This window comes from Cryptococcus neoformans (genome assembly GCF_000091045.1).
Source record: "Cryptococcus neoformans var. neoformans JEC21 chromosome 4 sequence".
Lineage (NCBI taxonomy): Eukaryota > Fungi > Basidiomycota > Tremellomycetes > Tremellales > Cryptococcaceae > Cryptococcus > Cryptococcus deneoformans.
Window position 1 is genome coordinate 566,566 of NC_006686.1, and position 15,935 is coordinate 582,500.

Consider the following 15,935-nt stretch of genomic DNA (forward strand, 5'->3'; position numbering starts at 1 on the left):
ATACCAGTCGGATCCATCATGAGCCTGATATCATCACTGTAATAGGTGAATTAAAAGATACCAACAAGCAGTACGAGTAATCGGAAAAATTGCATGTTTTGTCTCTTAATGATAGCATGTTTTCTGCATTGTACAAGTCTACATCTACTTCCTAGCTCCCACCTATGCTGAAATCTTTTTACCCTTGACTGCCTCATGCATTGCGTACTCCTTGGAGACCAGATGACTAGTCTTCTCCACCAAGTCAAGCACCTTGCTGACATCTCCGCTCCATGCATTCAGTACATCGTTCACATTTCTCTTCTTTCTGAAATCGACAATACCCGCCGGGCGATCAATTCGGGCATAAACACTCTTGTCAGTCACGAGCTTGCAGAGTGTCCGTTCGGTGGTGAGTAAGGGGAGGTCGAGAAGTTCTGTGAGCCGCTGTATGGTTATGCGGGTGTAATATGAAGCTATAACCCGAATGTTCTAAAGACAAATTTTCAGTAACCGCAGTGATTTCATACCGTATCACTTACATGTTCGATAATCCGCTTGTGCAACTGATCCCATCGAGCATCACCAGGGTTGTCAAACTTCTCGGCGTCCTTCTGGGATTTCTCGGTGACGCCAATCTTCTTGCCTAGTGTTGACCCGGGTGCAAAAATAGGAGACTGACGAAGAGCAGGGCCATAGATGCCTTCAATTCCGGACCAGCGCATCAGTTCCTTCGTAACAAAGCATTTTAGGAGATCGCTAAAGCCATTGGTTAGAGTGTGTGATAAACAAAGACAGAAAAACGTACAAATGAAGAGGAGCTTTTTGTAGAGCAGTGTTGGCATACAACTTATGGAGCATGTCGGATTGCTCGTTGTTATAGGATGCAAGAACAACGTAAATCATGATATTCTCGATGACCTGAGCTTATATGAGCTTTGACCGAATAAGTTATATATTATAAACTCACACTGAGTTCTTTCGCTGAGTCATTCTTAACTTCTTCTGTATCCCATACTTCTTGATAAGCTTGACAAGCTTCAAGATATTCGTCGTCTTGCAAAGCCAATTGCACCATCAAATCATAATATCGCAACTTAATATCCTGAGCAATTGTTAAATGGATATTCTCTAAACTGTGATGAGAATACTGGGTCTCACCTGGGTGTCCTTGTCCTTTAAATAGACCCGGTTGATCTTCCTCGATCCAACTCTGACTCGCACCCAATTGCCTCTCATACTCTCTAATCTCATTTGTTCCAGGATGCTAGTATATTGTCAGCAGATTTTCGACCTATTTGGTTTAGTCTGAACGCACAACTCGGTTTTTTCACGCTTATCCATAGTTGAATAGGTCTCAACTTGTAAGTCAGACAGGAGGTCCGCCGCGACGTCAAGATGTTCTTTAGCAGTAACAGGCTCGGCCTTGGATTTGTCCTTGTCCTCAGGCTTAGTGGACGGCGAAGTTTCAGGGGTTGCTGAAGTTGAGTATCTGTTAGTTACATTGGTATGAAGCAAAGAGTGAGAGGTGCTTACGTGGAGCTTCTTTGGGCGCAGTCTCAGCAAGTGCTTCGTGATACGCTGAGAGCATGACAGTCAACCTTGCCCTTTGAAGTTCCAAGAAGATCTAAATCTGTCGTTAGTTTCTGGGAGCTCTAAATCTTTCGACTTGACACACCTTGCCCTCCGTGATATCTCTCAATGTCTTAACCAGCTCCAACCATCTATCCTTTCCACTCCGAAAATTGCCCTGTTCTTTCTGCTCCTTTAACGCAGGCAACCACGCCATTGCTTCATCTACCATTCTCACGACAGGTTCTTTCAGTTGTCCGTGTTTCTTAGACATGAGGGCCAGTTGATTATTCAGCTGGTCCAGATTGTTGGCTTCCCAGCATAAACGGGCGATAAGAACGAGGAGAGTAGAGGTGGAGGACATGTCGGACGCATTACGGGTCTGCTTTTCTAAAACTGTAATCTTCTCAATGGCTTCTTCAAGCTTGCCATTCTGGGTCGACAGATCAGCTAGGCGCCATCGTCAGGTGAAATGTGCGAACCTTTGCTAGCTGCTCCGCCTCAGCCTGGAGCGCTTCCACCTCGGCCGTGAAATCTCTTTCCTGCTTTCTAGTGTTGAGAGACATGTTGAACGCAAGTTCGTGCTGCAAGAGGAAGTAAGACTGGAGATGAGAGCCAGGAATATGGACGCCTGCGTTCCATCTTGACCGAAGACGCGACAGCGTCATAACAATCCGCCACGCGAAGATAGTCCCGAAACCCCGGTAAGGCATTTGGTTTCTGGGCAGTGATACTCGATCGTACACGGACAAGAGATATGTGTGTGATTGCATATTTACATGCCTCATCAGTTCGTAAATAGTTACTACGATTCAGCAGAGTAGAAGCTTGGAATGATGTACTACAACACTACTTCTAACATAAAAAAATTATACTCTTTCCTCCGTCGGAGACATTTTGTCAGAGGTGGCCCGATCTGTGTGCGTTACCAATCCATAAACAATGGCTGCAAAGCAAACGTGATCTAAATAAACTGCGTGCTCTCTGCTGTACGCCTTTTATTTTACTACTGTATTTGCCTGAGTCCAAATGATGTTGCACTTATCATCTTTGTCCAATGCACCATCCAGATGGCGACAAAAACACTTCGGCTCGTCCGTGGAAATCGGCATCCTCAAATAACGCCGGGCTCAAGGCTGTATAATATCAGCGAAACGTACTATCATATGAGGCCAGCAGGATCGTAAAAAATCATAACATATCATGAATTACACTGTAGCGAAAGTATCCGTGCGTTTTCTTCCTATATCACAAAAATGGCTTACGACATCAGCATAACAGCCATACCACGAACTATCCCTATCATCCACTATCCGTCACGTCCCGTGTGTCTACTCATCAATGACGATCGCATCCCCTGCGCTTCCTCCTTGTCCACTAGTCCTTGCCCTTTTTTGCCTCCCCGCTCCATTTGTCGTTACAGCCGCTGGTTGACTGCTATTTCCCCGTGAGCTATCTCCCAATACTTGTATATCGCCTTCATCGTCAGAATCTCCCACTTCTAGAATGACGCGCCTTTGACCGGCAAGCTGCGGTGGAGGCGCGGGCGATGTAGAATCAGGGAGAGAGCGCGAGATTGTGCGGCGTAACGCAGGTGGCTGAAGTTTTGGTTTGAGCTGCGCAGGTGGTGGATTCGATTTAGGTAGTGCGAACCTTTACCGTCTCGACATTAGCACTCGATCAAATCTTTGTGAATTCCTGGAACTCACTTTCTGACCCACTCTCTGGCGGTCGCGTCGTGCTTTCTTCTATTGTTCCGATATTCCGAAGCAATGGGTGGAACTAGGGGATCTGCCGGATTTGGATCGGTCAGAAGGGAGGACAAAGAGAGTATGACTTTATATAATGAGAGGGCGGGGGACCAGGCGGTCTTCAAAAGCTACGAAAGATTCAGCATTAATTGCATATGTATCCAAAACAATAGACATACGTCAAGACCTGACGAACATCAGCAACAGTATGGTCGTCAAGCAGAAGGCACTTACAGATAGCACCGTTAGACGCCACATTACAGTGATAGACCTTGGTCATAAACTGCAAGTGAGGAGGCGAAAAGCTGCGACTCAATGAATGATGATCCCCTTTGCATATGTATTCACTCACGGGTAATCATGAGGCACTCTAATGTCCACATCAAAAACGCCACCTTCGTAAGGCGAACCGACCGGTCCAGGTATTCTCGCCTTCCAGTGTAAGATGTTGGTTTCTTCAGGAGCAAGAATGATGGAACCGAGGTCTTCTTTGGCCAAGTCAGCGATCTCTTTCTTGATACGCTTGGTGGCCATTTCGACGTTTGGTGGGCGTGTGGGTGCCATGGTGGAGGTGGTGGAGGGGAGAAGGTGGCAAAGATAGTGCTTTTATGGGCGATAGGTAGAAATGAGAGGTGAAAATGAGAGCAAATGGGATATTGGCGTGTAATGGCAGCCGACGGCGACAAGAGGGTAATCAAGAGGGGAATGTAGTGGGAAAAAAAGGATGGACTTCCTGGAATCGCCAGCCGGTTGACGAGAAAGACGAATGAACGGTTATAAATCCTCGATACAAAAAAGCGCGCGCGTGGAAATCACGTGTTCATTATACGTAATCGTCGTCTCGGAGATCGACATCTCGTTCTTCGCGTTCCTAGTCCTCCTGTCCTTTCGTCCTGAGTCGGTCGTACGTACGTAACTACGAGATACGTGTAGTGGGTATATAGTGGTAACAGTTTGTGGTGTCGTGTTCGCGGCTGTAGGTTTGTTCGCCTCGACAACAACCGGGCAACCACATGATGGCCATTGAGTATATACCAGTCAGTCCCAAAATGCATCTGCCTATTTGTCCGAAACCTCACACCCTTCAGTAGGTCGGGAACTTTGACACAGCTGATCTCACAACATGTTTCGCCCGGCATCTCCCCTTTTCTGGCTCAGTCTATTTCCTCCAGTATCCTTGTCCGTGGTTTGCCGTATTCTCAAATGTCAAATCCTCGTCCACATCCATCGCGCTATCATTGAGCTTCTTTTTGGCTCTTGACACTTTAGAAGCAGCTCCGAGGTTTGACTTTGCAGCAGCCTTGTCAGCCTTGGATCTTCTATGCTTTTTAGTCGTATCCTTGGAAGGGACGGGAGGTTGTATGCGCATGGCAAACGCTTTGCCTGGCCCGCCTAGATGAGATTTCTGGAGGTTGGCCCTTTGTCTTTCAAGGAGGCTACAGCCAGCATTAGCTAGGTAAGGAATTGAATATATGGCACGTACGCAATTTGGTCCATCTGATTTGACGGCTTGTTTGCTTTGCCTATTCTATCCAATAACTTTAGCCCCAACGGCTTTCCGTTCTCCTTTTTATTTGGAACCGAAACGCGAGCTTTTTGCTTTCCTTTGGACCCAGATTGATTTGCATTGCTTGAAGGCATCTCTGCGTTTTCTGTTAAAGCACGATTCGCTTTGCGGGCTGAGGAAGAAGCACGAGGCCTAGTATGTTGCAAGCCCTGAGATGGATTCGCAGAACTGCTCCCAGCAGCATTAAACGACGGATATTTGTGGCCCAGAGGAAGTATGTGATGCACAGATAGTCGATAATCTAGTGCTTGTCAGCCGCCAACAAGAGCGATCAGAGATGGGGCCATCAAACTCACTATGATCGATCACTTTCCCGTTATATTCTACCCTCAGGCGCTCGGCGTCAACCTGCGTATCGACGCTGACTACGGCGATACCCAGAAAATGCCCGTCAGGTTGATGCATGTTAAATACACGTGTTGTACGGGGTAATCTCAGCGGTGGCTTGGTCAATGCTTCCTAGTCCAGGGTAAGCTGATGTAAATCAATTCCTCCAGAAGACGGAATGCGCACGTAGAGGTCCTGAGAAGTGAGCCCCGCGGGAAGGCCGGTAAAAAGAACCTTGAACTGCTCTTTGACGGGAACATGATTCTCATACGGCTGGGGAGGTGGTTCGGACTGACCGTAATATCCGCGATATGGGTTGGAGTACTGATAGGACATTCGAATGGGTTACAGTTGTGGACAAAGTCGGAGACGCTGGTTAACGAGAGATTAGACGACTCGATGGATTTCAGCTGAGCTGTTTTCGGCTTGGACGCGAAAGCATGGATAAAAGTCATGACATCAGCAATTCACACGGACTTGGACATCCGAGAAGCCGAAGCAGCCGATCAATGGCGGCTGCCTGAGTGTTACAAGTGCGCCATTCCTATTCTTCGACCCTTTTCCTGTAATACTTGGCTGCATTCTAACTCGGTATCCTCCCTCGAACCATGTCTGCCAAGACAGCACCCAGCGTGCCTCATGGCACGTACAGCCTCGACCTCTCAAGCCTCAATCACCCAGAAGATGAGCTGATAGCGATGCGTTGTGAGTATCTGGGCACTTCTGCAGTTGCGCCTGTACAGCCCCGAGACACCGACATTGTTGGAACGATGTATCGCTGATCTTCTCGCTATAGACGCATTTAAACCGGCATCAGTAACTCATACCACTCCTGGTACTTATTATCCCTCACAAGGTTCTTCTACCAGCCAACCCGCACAGGTCGTGTTTGACGTCAAGAACGGATCCCAGGTTTTCGACGTGAGGGAGGAAACTATGAAAGGTCGAGAGTGTGTGATGATCTTCAACGAAGAAAATAACGTTAGTTCCTCTGCTTCTGATCTATTGACTGTATTGGCTGATCCACGGTAGACATTTGAGCTTCATCCCTTGTCGACAACACTGCATCTAACTGTCAATCGTAATGCGTCACATACATACGCCACCTCGACATCCAGTACAAGCTCTTCTTCCTCCTTGCCGCTTGCAGCAAAACTTCATACAGCTCAGGAAGACCCCCCTGAGATATCCAGCCAGGCAGAGGACGAGGAAGCAGGGAAAGGAATGCCCCGCCCTACGAAAAGGGCCAAGACGACAGTAGCTGAGAAGAGTGAAAGAGATAAAGGAACTTCACCCCCACATGAGGACTTGAAAAACTTGAAAGGAAATCGAGGAGTGGGCAAAGGCGGAAAAAGTTTGCCACGGAATAAGCCTCTTGAAAGTGCCCCTATACCTGTCATTGGTTCCGCTCGCACACGGTCCATCACAACAAACGTGAAGAACAAGGGTGGTAAAGGTAAGACTACAGGAGCAAAGAGCAAGGCCAAAGGGAAAAAAGCGGAAACTACGCCTCGTAGCAAAGTCAAGAGCGCGGAGTATATAGAAGATTCGGATGAAGAAATTGGGGCGAGCGAAGAAGTGCAACTTCCACCCAGTTCCGCAAGAAAGCCTAGAGCTAGAGGGAAAGAGACTCGAGAACAAGCGGAAGAGGAAGAGGAGGAGGAAGACGATATGGATGAATTTGCCAACCTGCTTGGACAAAGTCTAGCAGAAGGCGGGGATTACAACGACGCGGATGCTGAAGGGGAAGACGAATTTGAGGAGGTCCTCACTCAACAGCTGCAGCAGCAATATGCTCAAAGCGATGCCGGACTAGGGTATGATGACGAGGATGACGAAGAGAGTGAAAGTGAAGACGAGGATGATGAATTGGGAGGGGCCAGATTGGTTGTACGGCAAAGCGGAGGTGAGCCTATGAACGTGGCGGCGTTATGACGATGCTAATGGGACTATGTAAAGTGATGGACGATGGCTCAGAGTGGATATAAAATGAGGGGCATTCACGGATAGCATCCAGCATCTGGTGCCCTTTTTGCTATATCATAACATTGCTTGGTAGTGCTTGTAACGGTGTAAAAGTTGTGCTTCTGTACATATGTTTAGCGATAGGATTTTGTATATACGTATATGTCATGGCACATGATGATCTCAGAAATCTTATCAGCTATTATTGCATTTTGCAAGACGACGAAAGCAACCCGAACATGCGTGTAGTACTTTTTCTACGCTTTGGTAGTAGTGGTGGCCGGCGGTCCTGACTTTGTACAGTACGAGCAGGTGATATACACAAGCGCTCGGGACAGGAAGAATGTCATGTAGCGTAGTACATGCCTTGGCTTTCTTAACGAAAAGCCATCCATCTGGTGGTCGGTGGGACGAGAAAAGAAAAATGTAGATAGAACAACGACCAGACATCGACAGCAGTAGTAGTATGTAGTCACCGACTCTTCTACAAGTTCCGGGGGATGTATTGCTCTATTTGCTTGTATCTTTGCAAGACTAAATACAGCATATAGCATGTAGTAGAGCGGGTGTAAGTCGCGTAACAATCTTGCATACATATTTCTCAAATTACGTTGATCAAGTAGCAGAACAATATGCTTTAAACATACAATACAAGTTGCCGACAACCAACTGTTGCAAAAACAGGAAAAAGTACGCCAAGCACCACATAGATGTGAACTGAAAACACCACAATGAACCATATCACACTAGGCTGCTACTTCCCTCCATCCCTTGGGGCCGCCTTCACCTACGCTGTGCTCACCATCAGAAACAGACGCAGGAGTAGAGACCGGAACGGCAGTCGACACCATCGCCGGGTCTGGTGACTTTTCGAGGTTCTCGTGGTGCTCGATCTCTTCCTTGTCTTCTCCCAACACAAATCTCGGCCTTTCCGGTTCGTCAATTTGTGCTTCGTTGGCTGCATCCGCATCCTCGTCAGAATCTCCCGCCCCCTCGGGGCGAAGTCTTTCAAGCATCCTTTCTGCCCCGTCGGGAAGTGTGGGTGCGAGTGATTTCGTTGTCCTTGTTGTACGGACAGATGCACGAGACGAAGGTCGAGCTGGCACGTTAGAGGCTTCAGGAAGAGCTAGGCGAAGGAGTGAAGTATATGGCTGTCGACAAACAGGACAGTACCATCCCTTGACTTTCTTTTTCCTTCTCTCCCTCCCTGTTGCTGTCGTGCCGCCAGCTACCTGAGGCACATTACCTCCGCTGCTAGCACCACCGCCAGTGCCATTTTCACCAGACGCATCACCATTCTGCCCAGTTTCAGCAGAGTCCATCTCCTCTCTTCGGGCCACCCTATTACCTGCACCAAATTCAACCATACCCACGGCACACTCTCGACAGACTACCAAGTGTCGACAAGGAAGTAGCACAACGTCTCGGGGAGACGTCAAGCAAACGATGCACTCGTTAGGCGTGGAAGCGTAAGGGTCGTCAGAGGTTGGTGGGTATGCAGGTGAAGAAGATGCTTGAGAAAGACCAAATATCTCCTTGAGGAGGAATGTGTGTGTACCAATCTAAATAACATGTCAGAATGATGAAGGGTCGGAGTAAAACCGAACAAGACTTACAACTGCTTCACGGCGGGCAACTTTGACGACCCACACTCTCTTGCCACCTTGAGGGTTCTCGCTGCCATTGGGATCGTTTACCCATGTCCCAGTGATGAGAATGTGCGTAAGTTGGGCATTTCGTCTCTTTAAAGACTCGCCTAAATGTAAAATCAGCACAAGCATATTACGTCCCCTCCTATACATCAGAAAGATGACTGATACCAACCTTGCGGGCCAACACCATCGATTCTTATCAGGACCCTCATTCCTTGCTCAATAGGCTTCTTCTCTTCTTTTGCCTCTCCTTCTTTCTGCCCTTCACCCTGATTCGTCATCTCAATTTGTGACTCTTCGAGACCACCGCTATCAGCCCTGTTGCTTCTGAGGAGTCCAAACCTCCTCCTTCCCTGATTTTCTTGTTGACCTTGAGTTCCCACATCAAGTTGATGGACCTGCTCAGCCGGATTACCATCCGCTACTAGTGTGTCCTTCTTTCCATCATCTCCTTCCTCCTCCTTTTCCTCAGTTGGCACCTGGATCGCGGACCTTAAATCAATGGCGAATTTCTTGGGCAGCTCGAAAACTTGGCCAAACCCTCCTGGGTGCAAGCCGTCATAGAGCAATCGGGGTTCATGGTCCTCCAAAATACTTTCTTTCCCCTCGATGGGAGGTTGGGGCGTAGGATATAGAAGAAGAGAGATGCGAACGGAAGGGGTAGTAGCGTCATAGGAAAATTTGAGGGTGTGCAAGGGTGGAGCGAAGTTTGTTTCTTCGCGCTCTCCCTTTTGGTGTTCATATGCGATCGGGGTAATTCCATCGTGCTTGTTGGTCTCTTCGACTGGTTCGGATTGCTCAACTTGCTGCAGAAGCAGTGTCGGTCGTTTAAGGTTCACTAACGCTTGAAGAGTTGTAGTCGGGTGCAATCCCTATGCTTGCATCAACATCGCCCTCTCAGAAACTTTCCGACACAGAAACTTACTTCATCAGCCTTGGTTTTCTCAACCCATTTTTTGACGACATCAACACTAATTTCTTCTTTGGCTCCATCGGTCCATCCCGGCTCATCATCTTCGCCGACATCCGGACCGAACACCGTCTCCCTTCTTTTAACTTTGCTTTTACCATTTTCTCCCTGTACATCCGCACCCGTGTGTACATTGTGAGCGGCATCAATGACGAGGGTCTGTTGGATGGGCGCGGGAATTTGACGGTTGGGCAACAGTGAAGGAGCTCGAAGGCGAGATGAGCGGAACGTACCCGCGCTAGATTCTGTTAGCTGCGAATTGATAGGCTGCAGGTTAACATACTATGCGTTCGTGTACCAGCCCGAGACTGAACCCATTTGTGACATTGCGGAAGATGTTAATGATAGGCGAGGATGGAAATGGAAATGGAGATGAAGATGGAGATGGAGATGGAGACGAGAGAGGAGATGGGAATTGTATAGTGTTTATCGGGTAAAAGCCCGATGGCCGGATAATATTTATATCCTACCGTGGATGCTGCCGTGGCTGTGTCTCGCGGAGAATGGTACGACCTCCCGAGTAGTAGTACGTCTCCCCATATACATGATTGCTGTACCAGTACAATACATACAATTAAATGCAAGTACGTAGAGTGGTAAGCATTCCCATCTCCCGTCTCGTCTCCATCTCCGTCTTCATCTCCATTTCCATTTCCATCCCCCTCCAGATCCCCGATGCCTGCCTCGGTCTCAACCACCGGGAGATCAATACAGTTTCAGAACCTACAATGACAAGTTTTGCATGGCCAGCACTATGTACTCTATGACGGCTGTTTACCTCAGATGACTGTTTCCGTACTGTGATGACAGGCGACGTCCATGAAGCTAGATACTGAAATAATCGCATAATCACCCTCAAAAAGAACCAAAATGCTACCAACACCATGTACTCTAATACTGTGCCACCGCAGGCCTATTGGGAGGTATAGGAGGAGGAGGCAGCCTCATTAAATGAGTGGGCGGGGGTGGCAGAAGACGTGGTGGCGGAGGAGGCGGCGGACGGTTGTCTGGGAGGTCTCCGTAACCATTATCACTGAGAAGATAAGCCATGTTCATACTTTCGCCATTAGTGCGAGTGGACTGTCTAATGGTAGAACTCGACTTCTGAACGGAGGGCGGAGGGTGACCAAGAGAAGAAGCCCACAATCGACGCTGGTGTTCAAATGATGATTGGCGAGGAAGAAGATAGAGTCCACCTAGATATGCAATGGATGCAAGCTGCGTTTCCAATTAGCAACCGTGCAGACAGCCTACAAAATCGGAACGCACAGCAACAATGAGTCCCCATCCAGCTTTCCATCCAATACCAGGTTTACCTGTGCCAGAGTACATACCCCACTCCGCATCCAACCCCTCCCAAACCGTACTCCATCCTACAGCAACAATGACCAAACCAAGAACCATGTGGATGAAGTTAGTTGGGCCCCGACCGGCGGTTGTTTGCAGGCGATGAACACGTTGGTAAAAGTGCGTAAACAGTCCCAAAAGCGTTTGAAAGATACAGAGGACAAAAAGTGCTAGACCAAGTTTCTACCCCAGCGTCAGCGCCTAAACACGATAAGATTGATTTATCCACTGACTCTATGGGTAGAATTGTATCCTCCCGAGAAGTTGGCTTTTGCAATCCCAAATGCCGCAACTACTAACCCAAATCCTAGCAATCCATTGACAGCGCCATGCACAGGGAACCACCATCTCTTCTCTGTCAGGCCTCTAGCTATCCTGGGAACCAGAATTCCCGCAGGGAAAAGCGCCATTGTTGCTACGGCCCCGCACGCCACATGAGCAATGAGCGCCTGGCGGGAGGTAGTGTCAGAAGGCGACTCGGAGTCCGCTCCAGAATTGATGGTCGTATTTGTCGAGTTCATCAGTGTCGAAAGCAGATTCAATTTAGTATTCCCACTTGCAGTGTGCTGCTTTATCATAGCATTCACAGCAGAGTTGCCTGGATTCTTCCTAGAGTATGCCCAAATCAAAGAGGTTTGGTTGGTAATGGAAGAATTCGAGGGGACAGTAAACGTGATGGAAGTGGAAGAAGAATTAGAGTATGACAGGGAAGACTTTAGAGTCGCCTTGCGTGATGGTGATAAGACGACTTGAGAAATTCAGAGGATTCATCAACATTGCTTTGTTAAGATAAGCGGGTAATGATAAACGCACCAGTTGGCATCACATTGCTGCTTGCTTCTCGTTGGGAAAGAGTAATGGTTCCATCAGAATTGGGCCAAGTAATAACCATCGGCGTGTTAGCTTTTTAATACCATAAGCGTGCGTTCTTTTCCTTCATTCATTACGGTGGCGACTTGCCCATGGTCGACCCGAATCCACTGAAAGGTTTCAATTGTCTTATCAGTTTCCATAGACATGACGGATGAGAGATGCAATAAGTGTAAATGCTCACATAGCTATCCATCCAAAATCATCCCTGGTAATGCTTTTCCCTTGAGGAGGCTCAAGAGTGTCTACAGTTCCGATCAAAGATAGTTAGAGAAGAGACCGTTCTAAATGACATGGTCCTTGGGAAACTCACATTGATCAAGCTTTTGTGAGCTATCATGTTTACCAGTAACACATAGATACTGAGTAGGAGGCATTGTAGGATAAGCATGTGCCAGTCAAGAGGGCAAATAACTTTATAACACGCACACTGTTACACCACTTCTCACCAGTCACGACTGCTTCCACCTCCAGTGCAGTGAATGGGATTAAGAAGGCGGCCATCCACCAGAAGTTGAAAGTAGCGAGCATGCCGCCTCTGTGGAGGCTATATTCACGAATTAAGATCGGTAAAAACAGTCACCAGCGGGTGTTCATGTTCGTGTATTTATAACACTGTTGTACTACTGGCAGCCACAGCGCCGCAAACTTTCTTTGCAATATGCTCATGGCTGCCAAAACCGGCGCGAGAAGAAGTGGTCGCAAATCAGCGAACCGAAATTCTTGTTTTGACTGCCTGATCGATCTTCTCCGGTGCCTGATATTTGCTTCCGCCCATAAATCATGTTAATAAGCTCTCAAGTCCGTCAGAAACGCCGTTATCTCGTCTCGGAAAACGACATCATCTCAACATTGATCTCAATACTTAAACACACCCGCTCTCCTCACCGTTCTCTCCCTACAGCATGACCAAGTTCCCGGCAGCTCTCAAGCCAGCAGCAAGATCTGCCTACCGTGAAGTCCTTCGCGCAGCCAGAATCACTTTTCAGGGTTCGTCGCCCCTTGCACTTTTTTTTCTCCTTGACCCATGTTTATCCTTTTTCAGGCGACTCCACTCGACACCATGCCCTGCTTACAGCCCTTCGTGCCACCTTCTCTTCTCCCACCCTTACCCCTCCACCATCCGCTTCTTCCCCACCTGTCATACCCATTTCGGAGGAAAGTATCGGTGTAGACGACGTTGCCAAGCGCATCACAGAGTGGAAGGAACTGGCTAGGTTTTTGAAAAGGAATGTTGTGCAAGGTGTCAGGAGTGACGACGGCGCATGGAGTGGGTACCCTAGTTATCCTTATGTTGATAAAGCTAAAGACACCGTCAGAACTTCGAGTAACAGAGCACACCGAACTAGGTGACAATGCCTCCGTCAAGAACCCGCCAAAATTACCTACTACTCCATTCCCTAACAGAAATCGAAGGAAATGCTCTGATGCTGCCCCTGCATCATAGATTTATTTTACATTACAAGTCACTATGGGGTATCGCTTGGGTTCGGGTCTGGTGCTTTACGGTTAAGAGTCTCTTCATATATTAATGATTAATGAAACGCCACATCTCAGCCATCGATCCGTACACGAATGAGTTAATCATTTGAGAGAGCCATTGCTTTGACACTTGCGCACTGTGCCGCGAAAAATTGGCTGAGACTATTCCTCACTTTCTGCGGTCACTCATTTCATAGCAACGGATGTCTTCAGTGGTACAACAGCAGAGCTACGCAACGTCCATCAAAATCAGTGAACAGGCTACAGGCTTAGTAACACTGACGCATGTCCCGATCAAGGCACAGTATGGTTCAGCACCTCCTTGAAGGCGGAAAACGTTCTATAAACTAGTATTGGTTGGTCGTTGTTCTGCTCCCGGTGCTGGCTCAACGGTCACTTAGGATATGTAAGGTTAAAGGTGCTGGCCGCGGCAATGGACCGGGGAAAGACATACGAAGCATGGAAATTTTGGACTGTTGCTCCAGTATCGGAGCAGATGGCCTTCAAGGCGATGGACTGCTGTTGTTCGGCTGGTATGGGCTGGAAAAATTGTCTTCGTGCGTCTAATTAAAAACTTAGCTTATGATCCAGTATAGATTGCCGTTCAAAAATTTTATGCTTTATTCAGGAGTGGACGTGCTTTCGAACTTCAACAAGCCGAGGACCACCGATTGAAGTATAATTAAGATCTTTTTTTGTATCCGACTGAGTTGTCCCGACCTGTGTACATTCTTGAACTGAAGTCACATGTGCCTGCAACATATATATATCGTAATCATAATAGTGATGAATACTGTACTTGTGCGGCAACCATGAGTAGTCACGCAGTACTCCGTAGCACTCTCATTTGTTTCATCACTGCATGTAAGAAAAGATATAAAAAAGACAACAGCAACAATTGACAACGGGAGCCATCATCATCCCCGAGGGTATGCAATGACAGCTAAAGTTGTTCTTTAATGAAGAGAAAAATCTGTCGTTACATGTACATGAAACATGTACACCATGCCACCAAAACATCCCTCACCTCTCGAGCGTCTTTGTAATTTTGTGCTTTTTCCTGCTTTCTTCTTGTCTTTTAGCTCTGTTGTCTTGGGCTTCCTCTATTGCTAATTGGCGTGCCCCCCCTTCGCACATGACAGAAGACAGCGAGAGGGTGAGGATTGCGCTTGCTGTTATCTGATTTTTAACGAGTCCCAATCCGTTAATCCTTCTCAGTACTTTATCATGAGAATATTGATGCTAGTGGATTGCCATGCACTAAGGGAAGTATATATTTCTTCTTGATGGTACCATGGAGTTGGCCGTTCTGCACCGTTGTGTAGTACATACCCGGGTATTTGCTACTTCCTGGAATAGCATGGACGTATCACAAAACCAGGCGTCCTTCTGTACGCACCAGTTATGGCAGATAATGCCACAAAGCTTACCATCGGAAGGCTGAGAGCCCATATCTGAGGTAAGTAGAACAGCAAGTCGACGTGAATATGCATGATAACAAGCACTTTTCCGAATACTTCCAGCTATGACTCTAACCCAACAAATCTGCATTACCAGATGCGCTGATAGCAATGATCGTCTAAGAATGATTGTCAGTATAACTCGCATGAGGAACACATCATAATTACCTCATCTTCCAAGTATTTGCTCACAGCGATACTGTCACTCAAACCCTTCCTTCGCCTGGTCTTCAGGACCAAATCCCTAGCTAAACTCTGTCCCATCGCCGGTTCCAAAGGTCTTAGCTGTATGCTGCTGTCAGTGGGATCTCCAGGCACAACACTCCAGTGGTCAAAGCTCATTTGACAGAATGCCTGACCCAATGTTGCGGTCCTCAAATCAGTTTCAAATCCGTTTGCGTCGAGCACAGGAATGAATGCCTTGACGGTGTAGAGCGGAGAACCAGGTTTAGGAATGTCTTTAGTGACATGGCCACGTCGGCGAGAGAGGACTGTGTACACAGCGGCGACGCAATCGGCAGGAGCCTGAACCTCAACATAGTATACAGGTTCGAGAAGACGAGGGGTGGCCAGGAGGAAGGAGGAGTAACAAACTCGTCGAGCGGTTGGGATAATTTGGCCGCCCCCTCGGTAGATAGGTTCTTGTGCGAGAGAGGCATCAAGAATGCGGAATTTGACACCGCGAATGGGTTCGTCACATAGAGGTCCTTCACGGGTACCCCACTGGAAGCCCTGCTTCACGCTTTCCTTGACGCTCGATAAGAGCTTACTGTCCACCTATTGCCCTTCTGTCAGCGATATTTATAACTGTAAAAAGAGATCAACTCGCCTCGGAGGGCAGGGTGTCATTAATCAACGCGTTCGGCCCATTTTCGTCCGGCCCAAAGGCCCAGATGTTCCTGGAAGCCAGCAGATCCCATTGGTAATTGCTCTCAAAGAACTTCCCTCTTTCTTTATTGGTCATCTTCATGCTGACTCTGCCAGCCTCAATGT

At 47.8% G+C, this 15,935-nt stretch overlaps 8 protein-coding genes across 8 annotated transcripts in view; 2 read left to right on the forward strand and 6 right to left on the reverse strand.

The window, feature by feature from the left end:
* Positions 1–52: 52 nt before the first annotated feature.
* On the reverse strand, positions 53–2,149 carry CND02110 (conserved hypothetical protein). Its single transcript, XM_570453.1, has 9 exons — positions 2,034–2,149; positions 1,658–1,984; positions 1,516–1,606; positions 1,298–1,457; positions 1,141–1,246; positions 950–1,084; positions 788–900; positions 522–738; positions 53–471 (listed from the first exon to the last, which is right to left on the reverse strand). Exons 1-9 carry the CDS (start codon positions 2,115–2,117, stop codon positions 163–165), a joined length of 1,542 nt encoding a protein of 513 aa, XP_570453.1. The 5' UTR covers positions 2,118–2,149; the 3' UTR covers positions 53–162.
* Positions 2,150–2,734: 585 nt separating this feature from the next.
* Positions 2,735–4,049, reverse strand: CND02120 (conserved hypothetical protein). The gene is made up of 5 exons (XM_570451.2): positions 3,655–4,049; positions 3,537–3,607; positions 3,482–3,489; positions 3,261–3,430; positions 2,735–3,204 (listed from the first exon to the last, which is right to left on the reverse strand). Exons 1-5 carry the CDS (start codon positions 3,864–3,866, stop codon positions 2,883–2,885), a joined length of 783 nt encoding a protein of 260 aa, XP_570451.1. The 5' UTR covers positions 3,867–4,049; the 3' UTR covers positions 2,735–2,882.
* A 97-nt stretch (positions 4,050–4,146) lies between these two features.
* Positions 4,147–5,581, reverse strand: CND02125 (hypothetical protein). The gene is made up of 4 exons (XM_024658476.1): positions 5,383–5,581; positions 5,166–5,328; positions 4,786–5,110; positions 4,147–4,738 (listed from the first exon to the last, which is right to left on the reverse strand). The coding sequence occupies exons 1-4, from the start codon at positions 5,530–5,532 to the stop codon at positions 4,462–4,464; spliced, it is 915 nt and encodes a 304-aa protein (XP_024514330.1). The 5' UTR covers positions 5,533–5,581; the 3' UTR covers positions 4,147–4,461.
* Positions 5,582–5,745: 164 nt separating this feature from the next.
* CND02130 (hypothetical protein) lies at positions 5,746–7,347 on the forward strand. Its single transcript, XM_570214.2, has 4 exons — positions 5,746–5,901; positions 5,993–6,177; positions 6,229–7,102; positions 7,156–7,347. The coding sequence occupies exons 1-4, from the start codon at positions 5,805–5,807 to the stop codon at positions 7,182–7,184; spliced, it is 1,185 nt and encodes a 394-aa protein (XP_570214.1). The 5' UTR covers positions 5,746–5,804; the 3' UTR covers positions 7,185–7,347.
* Positions 7,348–7,735: 388 nt separating this feature from the next.
* CND02140 (hypothetical protein) lies at positions 7,736–10,196 on the reverse strand. Its single transcript, XM_570212.2, has 5 exons — positions 10,067–10,196; positions 9,739–10,021; positions 8,986–9,685; positions 8,778–8,917; positions 7,736–8,723 (listed from the first exon to the last, which is right to left on the reverse strand). Exons 1-5 carry the CDS (start codon positions 10,108–10,110, stop codon positions 7,908–7,910), a joined length of 1,983 nt encoding a protein of 660 aa, XP_570212.1. The 5' UTR covers positions 10,111–10,196; the 3' UTR covers positions 7,736–7,907.
* Positions 10,197–10,502: 306 nt separating this feature from the next.
* On the reverse strand, positions 10,503–12,668 carry CND02150 (conserved hypothetical protein). The gene is made up of 8 exons (XM_570449.2): positions 12,430–12,668; positions 12,314–12,362; positions 12,185–12,245; positions 12,091–12,110; positions 11,944–12,033; positions 11,364–11,878; positions 11,053–11,313; positions 10,503–11,001 (listed from the first exon to the last, which is right to left on the reverse strand). Exons 1-8 carry the CDS (start codon positions 12,529–12,531, stop codon positions 10,675–10,677), a joined length of 1,425 nt encoding a protein of 474 aa, XP_570449.1. The 5' UTR covers positions 12,532–12,668; the 3' UTR covers positions 10,503–10,674.
* Positions 12,669–12,822: 154 nt separating this feature from the next.
* On the forward strand, positions 12,823–13,547 carry CND02160 (hypothetical protein). Its single transcript, XM_024656992.1, has 3 exons — positions 12,823–12,990; positions 13,046–13,270; positions 13,320–13,547. Exons 1-3 carry the CDS (start codon positions 12,906–12,908, stop codon positions 13,445–13,447), a joined length of 438 nt encoding a protein of 145 aa, XP_024512655.1. The 5' UTR covers positions 12,823–12,905; the 3' UTR covers positions 13,448–13,547.
* A 1,407-nt stretch (positions 13,548–14,954) lies between these two features.
* CND02170 (116 kda u5 small nuclear ribonucleoprotein component, putative) overlaps positions 14,955–15,935 on the reverse strand; it is a 3,707-nt gene continuing 2,726 nt past the window's right edge. Inside the window, exons 9-11 of the mRNA XM_570208.2 lie at positions 15,772–15,935; positions 15,111–15,719; positions 14,955–15,061 (exon numbers count right to left, since the gene is read on the reverse strand). The exon at positions 15,772–15,935 is cut by the window's right edge and continues 50 nt beyond it. Coding sequence (XP_570208.1) covers positions 15,014–15,061; positions 15,111–15,719; positions 15,772–15,935 — 821 coding nt within the window. The 3' untranslated portion in view covers positions 14,955–15,013. The remainder of the gene's footprint in view (positions 15,062–15,110; positions 15,720–15,771) is intronic.

Excerpts from the sequence above, each read along its gene's own strand:
- CND02120 (XM_570451.2), bottom strand. The coding sequence starts at position 3,866 with ATGGCACCCACACGCCCACCAAACGTCGAAATGGCCACCAAGCGTATC. Across the intron at positions 3,608-3,654 it reads AGAGTGCCTCATGATTACCC|CTTTTCGCCTCCTCACTTGC; the intron begins GTGAGTGAATAC and ends ATTGAGTCGCAG. Across the intron at positions 3,205-3,260 it reads GCCAGAGAGTGGGTCAGAAA|GTTCGCACTACCTAAATCGA; the intron begins GTGAGTTCCAGG and ends GAGACGGTAAAG.
- CND02130 (XM_570214.2), top strand. The coding sequence starts at position 5,805 with ATGTCTGCCAAGACAGCACCCAGCGTGCCTCATGGCACGTACAGCCTC. Across the intron at positions 5,902-5,992 it reads TGAGCTGATAGCGATGCGTT|ACGCATTTAAACCGGCATCA; the intron begins GTGAGTATCTGG and ends TTCTCGCTATAG. Across the intron at positions 6,178-6,228 it reads TCTTCAACGAAGAAAATAAC|ACATTTGAGCTTCATCCCTT; the intron begins GTTAGTTCCTCT and ends GATCCACGGTAG.
- CND02110 (XM_570453.1), bottom strand. The coding sequence starts at position 2,117 with ATGTCTCTCAACACTAGAAAGCAGGAAAGAGATTTCACGGCCGAGGTG. Across the intron at positions 1,607-1,657 it reads GAGATATCACGGAGGGCAAG|ATCTTCTTGGAACTTCAAAG; the intron begins GTGTGTCAAGTC and ends CGACAGATTTAG. Across the intron at positions 901-949 it reads ACTCAGCGAAAGAACTCAGT|GTCATCGAGAATATCATGAT; the intron begins GTGAGTTTATAA and ends ATATAAGCTCAG.
- CND02140 (XM_570212.2), bottom strand. The coding sequence starts at position 10,110 with ATGTCACAAATGGGTTCAGTCTCGGGCTGGTACACGAACGCATA. Across the intron at positions 10,022-10,066 it reads GGCTGGTACACGAACGCATA|CGCGGGTACGTTCCGCTCAT; the intron begins GTATGTTAACCT and ends AACAGAATCTAG. Across the intron at positions 8,918-8,985 it reads CGATGGTGTTGGCCCGCAAG|GCGAGTCTTTAAAGAGACGA; the intron begins GTTGGTATCAGT and ends TTTTACATTTAG.
- CND02150 (XM_570449.2), bottom strand. The coding sequence starts at position 12,531 with ATGCTCGCTACTTTCAACTTCTGGTGGATGGCCGCCTTCTTAATCCCA. Across the intron at positions 11,879-11,943 it reads CAGCAATGTGATGCCAACTG|TCGTCTTATCACCATCACGC; the intron begins GTGCGTTTATCA and ends GAATTTCTCAAG. Across the intron at positions 11,002-11,052 it reads GATGGGGACTCATTGTTGCT|CTTGCATCCATTGCATATCT; the intron begins GTGCGTTCCGAT and ends TTGGAAACGCAG.
- CND02160 (XM_024656992.1), top strand. The coding sequence starts at position 12,906 with ATGACCAAGTTCCCGGCAGCTCTCAAGCCAGCAGCAAGATCTGCCTAC. Across the intron at positions 12,991-13,045 it reads AGCCAGAATCACTTTTCAGG|GCGACTCCACTCGACACCAT; the intron begins GTTCGTCGCCCC and ends ATCCTTTTTCAG. Across the intron at positions 13,271-13,319 it reads GAGTGACGACGGCGCATGGA|AACTTCGAGTAACAGAGCAC; the intron begins GTGGGTACCCTA and ends AGACACCGTCAG.
- CND02125 (XM_024658476.1), bottom strand. The coding sequence starts at position 5,532 with ATGTCCTATCAGTACTCCAACCCATATCGCGGATATTACGGTCAGTCC. Across the intron at positions 5,329-5,382 it reads TCACTTCTCAGGACCTCTAC|GAAGCATTGACCAAGCCACC; the intron begins GTGCGCATTCCG and ends ACCCTGGACTAG. Across the intron at positions 5,111-5,165 it reads CGGGAAAGTGATCGATCATA|ATTATCGACTATCTGTGCAT; the intron begins GTGAGTTTGATG and ends GACAAGCACTAG.